We start from the raw sequence: 7,500 nt of genomic DNA, 5'->3' as shown, positions 1-7,500 counted from the left end.
TCCTACTAAAAGCTTGGGGTTGCCGGGTAGAAGGGTCCCACCAGAGCTATCTTTAACACCCCGTCCATACATGAGCTACTGAATTACCCATAAGCTCCTCTTCCTCCTCATGCCATGAATCAGTCATGAACTCAGGGGACCCTCTTTACAGTAACTCCCCCCCCCCCCGTGTTAACCATTTGTGGGTAAACACGTTGCCGGGAAATGTATCCTCGTCGACGGGCTTCGTCCAATCAAATCCACCAAATTGAATTCATCATCTTGACGCCAACAGTTTGAGAATTCAGGGTGAAATTCCATGTCAGTGGGGGCGGGGGGTCATTGCGTTGTCCGTCATGCCGCCCGCTGTCCTGAATTCGCCCTACGCTTATTTTTAGCCATCCTTAATCCGGCCATGTTGCTCCATAGGCTGCTGGAGCGCCGCCGCAGCTACGTTTCCTCCCTCCTGCAACGCTATTAATCCGCGACCAATTAGTAGCTCGTTGCTGCTCCCCCTTCCCCGGCAACAGCTGGCTGGAGGGAATGGGCGGTACCAAATTGTTTCTGGGTAGTTTAAGCCAGAGCCCCATGCTAAGCCCAGTTAGCATCATGAAGCTAGCAGGGAGGGAATCTAAGAATAAGAACAACTTTATTTATCCCGAAGGAAATTGTTGTGCCAGAGTTTCAAGTAAAACATAAGAATAATAAATAATAGTAGGAAATTGTACAAACAGTAAAAAAAGGGGGGAGACTAAGAAATACAAATAAAACTATAAAGTGTCAAAATAACAAGTCGGGCTATAAAGTGTCTTTAGGTCTTAATTTGATTGTCTTATTTATATTCAAGCTCCTAACAAGTTTCTCGTGTGAAATGTTTTGATTCTATTTTGAAATTTCATCCCCATTTTTATCACTCAGAGTAGTTCCGCATCTCATCTTCTTGCGGATAAAAATATTTCGCTTAAATCTGGCGGGACTATAGTCTGGATACAGTGACTCTAGTACAGACTTACAGGAAGAGGCTAGGCTAAGTACAATTATGTTAGAAGTAAGACCTTGTCGTCAACTTTTCGTTCCGTAGTGTTAGCATAGCATAGCCAGACAAAGTCAGATGCCAGGCGAAGTTTCCTGACAGTTATGCTTGGCTAAGGACATGGGCATCAGCTTGTCAACCATTACTATTAGTCTAACTCATTATACGCTAGGGTAACTGAGGTAGCCTGGGCTAGCTGCATGATGACCAGAGATATGCTAGGTTAATGACGAGGACTAACTGCAGAGAGTGACGAGGCAAACTAGCTCTGCAGTATTTATACATCGTAAAACATATTGTCATATCACCTTAGATTAATTGTTTATTATTGCTTTTGCAAAATTTTCTTTTATTTTCAATTCTATTTATATTGCTCATTTCTTTTGCAGCTGGAGATGGAGAAGCAGCAGCTGCAGAGTCTGGAGGTGGAGCATCGCAAACTGTCGGCGCAACTGAAGGACGAGCGCGAAAAGAACAAGCACATCGTGATGATGCTGGTGCGCGAGTGCAAGCAGCTGGCCACGCGCGTGGTGGAGGAGTCGCAGCGTTTTGATGAGCTGCAGGCGCGCCTGGATGAGGAGGGCCGTGCCGCCGGACACCTGGAGGAGGAGCTCGGCGCCGAGAGGAGGCGGAGCCAGCAGATGGAGGCCACGATGGAGAAGCAGTTGTCGGAGTTTGACACGGAGCGCGAGCAGCTGCGTGCGCGGCTGAGCCGTGAGGAGGCAGAGCGTGAGGGGCTGCGGCTGCAGCTGCAGCAGTTCCGGACTGAAAAGGGGGAGGAGCCCGGCGCCGCCGGACCGGAATCGGCGGGAACCGGCTCTCCCCCGCCACCGCCGCAACCCGCCCTCGTCTCTGTCTCCGTCGCCACGGAGACCGTCAGCTCCCGGACGGCGTCTTGCCAAACGGACCCGCTGCTCACTGAGCCCAAGGTCCCAGTAAAACCAGCCCCTGCCAACTACATGGGCTTGAGCCTACCCAAGTCAGCGGCCCGGGCGGCAGCGCAGGCGGAGAACGGCTCTGAGTCCCAGCCGCCGCACGCGCCCAGTGGTGTTAGCCCACGAGTCCAGGCCGCGCGCTACAAGTTCCAGGAGCAGGACCAAAACGGCACGGCGTCCCAGAGTCCGCCGGCACGCGACCTCTCGCCCTCCAACCGGGATAACTTCGCCGCCAAGCAGCAAGCGCGTCACACCGTCACGCAGGTGCTGTCGCGCTTCACCAGCCCGCCGGCAGGAGGCACCGGCCCCCTGCGCCCAGGCCTGCCGCACTCCGCCTCCGAGGGGGGCCCGTTTCCCGGACGACTGAGTCACCCCATCGGCCTTAAGTCGCCCACGGTGGCGAGGATCGACCGAGGCAACCCTCCGCCCATCCCGCCCAAAAAGCCTGGGCTCTCCCAGACCCCCTCCCCCCCACACCCGCCTGTCAAGGTGGCGGGGGACGGCGGTCGCCCCCACGGGGCGGCGCCGAAGCCGGCCACGCCCCAGCTGCCGCCCAAACCCGCCTTGGACCTGGTCCCGGCCCTGACGGCCTCTCAGGTGGGTGCCTGCCCCCCGCGGCCCCGCTCGCCGGGGTCCGGCCGGGGGCCGCCGCGGCGGCCAGCAGCGGCAGCAGCAGCATGCACAGAGTGCCCCGTCGTCATTGGCAGCCCCCCCTCCTCCATGCACCCCCTTCCCCCACCCCCTCCTCCGCCCCCACCCACATCCGCCTCCATTAGTGCGCCATCTTCCTGTAGCCCCCGCGCCCCCCCAGGCAGCCCCCTGGCAACAGCATCAGGTAATGGGGATCTTCTGCAGCGCCGCCTCCCTGGGGTCCTACTCTCTTGTCCTCGACTGTCCTTCCATGACGTTAGCTTAGCACATCATAGACCACTCGCGGCAGCGTCATGCCAGCCAGATGGACGCAAGGCTCACTGCGCGGATACTAAGTTTTTCTGCGGGTACATTAGATCCCACAACGTGGACATCAGGCTACGGTGACGCTATCCCAGGCTAGGCTAACTGCAAGTGCAAGGCTAACTACAAGTACATTAGTAGGTCGCCTTCAACTGCTCCTCCGCGCCGTTAGATTAGCATAGACTGGCCAGACTGGCCGCTGCCACATCAGGATAGCGAGACAGATGCAAGGCTCGACACATGGATAGTAGGATTTTTCTTCAGCGATGCTAGGATAACAACGAGGATGTGAGGCTGACAGCGGTGATTCTTGACTAGCTAGAGGTACATTAGGCTAACTCACAAAGGCTAGGCTAAATTTAGGAACACTCGTCTTTCAAATCAATTGCGCTAGGCTAACTATAGAGCGGATAATTTGCAGTATGATATTTGTAGATAACATGTTTTCATGTAACTTTTAAGGGAATTTTCTTGATCAATTACAAGGTAGTACAATGGAAAGTACCAATAATTCATGTTTAACAAAGAGTAAATAGTGCCGATAGATCAATCCATAATTGTCAGAATTACCACCCTCGAAACTCCAGGACTTGGACTCTCCCTTCTCGACCTTTCTGGTCTCTGACTTTCCCTCTGAACTTTAAACCGGCTTTTTTTTTTTTTTATATATATCCCCTCCCCCTGTCTCCTTCTCACTGGCCTCGGTGCTCCTTCCCCGCGGCGCCGCTGTATCACATGTCTCCGCTGGGCGTCTCCGTCAGCGGCACCACGACGCTAACGAGCGCGTCGACTCCAGTTTCAGCCCCGCCGGGGGTGAACCGAGGCGACTGACCACTGACTCCACTCTGAAGCTGCTGCCAGAGGCTGCTGCCCCTCCTTCTCCTCCTCCTCCACCTTCATCTTCACTTCCTACTCCAGCCCTCATTAACCCCACTCCACCCACGCCACTCACTTCTCATCACCACCTGCAATGTGCTTCTTGTCTTTTATTTACGGTTGGGTCTTTACAGGGGGAGGGAGGCAGTGGGGTTATAACAGCTTAGCTGGATTGAAACCAGGTGTGATGACGCCAATTTCGGAAAGTTCAAAGTTGGATTTCGGCCTCCGTTTCTTTACTTCCTATTTTTTTTAATCTCCAGCGGGATGGGAACCATGCTACTTAAAGTGACGGCCCGATCCCATATTAGATCCACTGACCTTTTATAATCGTATTCACGTGTTACTTATCCACGACGCACCTCCACCGCTTCTTGGTTTGTGTGGCGTTTGGTTGCATCGTAACTCCTCCCCAACATGGGTGGCGTTGTCACAGCTATGGTGGCGCCAAAGTTTCCACAACCTTTGTTTCCTGGGCACCGCTAAACGCAACTACAATGGAGGACGTCTGTGGCTCCTTGTCAAAGCGAGAGAAGCGTAAGGTCGTGTGACATGCAAGCAGACATTATGTTGTAGTATTGGCTCGCCAGAGCAGGTTCTAGAAAAGTTTGGGGTATGATTGCTGATGGATACCCCCCAAAAGGGTATCTTGGTGGAATAACGTCCCGTAAATTTTGCGCGGCTCAGAATGTAGCCCATTAACCAGCTTGCTAATGTCTGTGTTAACCCGTTGCCTGTTCCGCCGTCTGTTCTTTTCGGTAACCCAGTGGGTAAACCGCCAGCGAAGAAAGACCCAGTCAGTGATAAAGGTTTTCTTTGCTGTTTCCTGCCTGCGAGTCTCTGGAGGAGCATGCGGGTTCTCTGGGCTGCATGTGCTGGAACCCTCACCAGAGAGAACTACGTTCCCTGCCGTTCCACAGGGTTCTATGGGGAGAGGGATATAGAATTATTTTAAATGCAAAGTCTGAAAAGAGTTCCTCGGGGTCCCAAGGAGGCTATCCAGTCATTCGTTAATTAATCAATTCATCGACTCATGTATTTATTCCTTTTAGATCAGATTTAATTCAAATGTTTTTTTTTTATTGAGAAACACCTGAAAGGTCCTAATCAAAGTGTGAAGCATTATTATTATTTTGAACAGTAAAATTAGCATTTTTTTTTAGATAATTACTGCCTATTTTCATTCATTTTATTTCAATGTGTCCTTCAAAATCAAAAACATTTTAATGAAGGAATTTATCATTTATTTAACGTAAAAAAATCAGAAACACACAAAATGTAATACAATTTTAAAAATCTAAATCATGCTAATTAAATTTGTTTTATAATATTATATGTACTATATATAGTTTTAATAATATTATGTTATTAAGTCTCATCCCCTTCAGACTGCGTTTTCCTGTCCTTTCTGCTCCCTAATTTCCGCACTCATTTCCTACTTCCTGGTTGAGACGTTTTCTTAAAGGAAAACACCGGCATTTCCTGTTCGACAAAACCCCCACTGAAAAATCCAGACGAAAAACCCAATAAAACGCTATTAACGTCAATGCAGCAACGCCTTAGATGAGATCACAAGGCAGCGGGATATCAGAGGTGAATAAATAGCCGGATCTACTTTCCTGAGAAACGGTTGCCGTCGACAGAGGGTTCTTGGTAGAAAAACATCCCATAAAGACAGAACAAAACACGGTGACGCTGGTTCTCATGGACCACAAATTTCTACGCCATCTTGTCTCAATGCCAAATGGCATTTCAGATGTGTCCGTTTTCTGGTTGCAAATCGGCATCCGGGGCCTTGAAATCACAGCACCTTGTGCTAAGCTAACTGTTGGGGGTGCTAAATGGAGCAGGTCCCCAATCCCCCCTGCACACATGCAGAGAAGACGGGCCTCTGTCTTCCTCCACAGTCGTCACGTGCCTTTTAAGAGTTTATTTTGATAGGGAGGTGTAACTGCTAGGCATTAGCTTTGCATCACTGCTACCGTCACTTTAGCATTTAGCATTCAGCTCTCCACTTCCATGTTATTTGTGTTTGCGTTCTGTTTTTCTGAGCACTGGTGTGTGTGTGTGTGTGTGTGTATGTGTGTGTGTGTGTGTATGTGTGTGTGTGTGTGTGTGTGTGTGCATTGGTCTGGTTTGCATTAATGTAGCTGGTGATTATTAGGAAGCCTGATTGATATCTATCTGTTGGATATCAATCGATCGGGAAACAGATTCTTTTGTTTCGGCCCCAGCACTGTTTGATTCTCTGACCTTTACTTCTCAGTAATTTCTTGGTTATTTTTCAATAATTATTAGGGAATTTTGTGTGATCTCCAGGTTACTTTCCAGTTATTTATTGTTTACAAATTTTTGGAGGTCATTTCCATGTAATTTTTCTGTTATTTCCAGGTTATTTATTAATTCATTTCCTTTTCGCGGATTTTCCAGTAATTTCCATTTATATTATAATTTCTAGATTTAATCATACTTATTTTGTTTTTGGTAATTTTCAGGTGATTGAAAAACATTTTTTCCATCAATTTCAATGAATTACATTTTTAACAATTTCCGGGTAGTTTTCATGAGGATTTCCAGGTGTTGTGAAATAATTTCCAGGTAATATTCCAGTAATTTCGAGGTTATTTCTCAGACATTTCCATGTTAGTTTTCAATCATTTCCCCGTCATTTCCAATCAGCTCGGTTGGCAGTCGTTTCAGGGTCATTTTCAAAAAAGCCCAGTCAGTTCCAGGCAGGAAGCCCTGCCGTCGAACCTTCTCGGTACCCGAACAAAAGACTCTGTCCTGATGATGAAGTGTTTTCTCTCAACCCTTTCCTCGCACCCGCACCTACCAGCACTTCTAGCCCGTCCGTCCTCCTCTCCCTCCTAGTTTAACCTCCTCCTCCTCCTCCTCCTCCGTCCCCTCCCCCACCCCCCCACAGGCTGGCGCCCCTCCGTAGTCGCCCCCCCCAGCGGCGGCGGGCCTGCTGCCCTGGACGGCAGGCTCCCCCTGCTCCTCCAAGCTGCTTCCCAGGGAAATGTCACTTTATTGTCAATGCTGCTTAACCAACCAGACCCGACCAACAACAGCTCCACCCCCTCCTCCGCCCACCAACACCTCCACCAGAACGCCGCCGCCGCCGCCGCGGAGCCCCTTCAACCCGACCACCTCCACAAAACCTCTGCCCTGTTTGCTGCTGCTCAGAACGGACACACAGGTGAGCATTTTTGGGCTAAGCGCAGTGTTATTGTTAAGTATAATTACCACTTTATAAACCTGATCATATCGTCAATATTACAGTTTATAAATAATGAGCACTTAATAAATGTTAGTACCACTTTTCAAGCACTGTTATCACTTTTGATAAAAACTTCATTAATCCCCATAGGGGAAATTGCTAACAGTAATGGTGTCAATAAATATGAATATATAGAGAGACAATTAGAAAATAACAAAAGAACATCCACAAATAAATAGACCGCAGAGAGAACAACAACAACATCATCAAGGATAAGAGTGGACAACAGAATGGGGAAAAAAAAAAGACAGTAAGGGTGAAAAAAGACCATCCAAACTAACATATACCGAGTCACAATAGCAATGACAAGAATAAATCAACAAGAGACCAACAAGGATAAAAAAAACAACAGTTAGGGCATGACACCTGAATGGGATGAGGTTGTGACTTTATAAGCGTCATGATCACTTTGTAAATGCTATTTCTACTTTTCAAATCTTATA

General features: G+C 48.9%; 1 protein-coding gene across 2 annotated transcripts in view; it reads left to right on the top strand.

Moving 5' to 3' along the window:
• Nucleotides 1–7,500, top strand: part of cttnbp2 (cortactin binding protein 2) — a 52,223-nt gene that overhangs the window by 25,491 nt on the left and 19,232 nt on the right. For both annotated transcript variants that reach the window (XM_086149286.1, XM_086149285.1), the window contains exons 4-5: nt 1,402–2,782; nt 6,701–6,976. In XM_086149286.1, the coding sequence (XP_086005412.1) occupies nt 1,402–2,782; nt 6,701–6,976 (1,657 nt within the window). The remainder of the gene's footprint in view (nt 1–1,401; nt 2,783–6,700; nt 6,977–7,500) is intronic.

This window comes from Fistularia commersonii, chromosome 7 (assembly GCF_037954325.1).
Source record: "Fistularia commersonii isolate RoL2024-O1a breed Wild chromosome 7, RoL_Fcom_v1.0, whole genome shotgun sequence".
NCBI lineage: Eukaryota > Metazoa > Chordata > Actinopteri > Syngnathiformes > Fistulariidae > Fistularia > Fistularia commersonii.
Note: the sequence above shows the minus strand (reverse complement) of the source record. Positions and strands in the feature narration are given on the sequence as shown.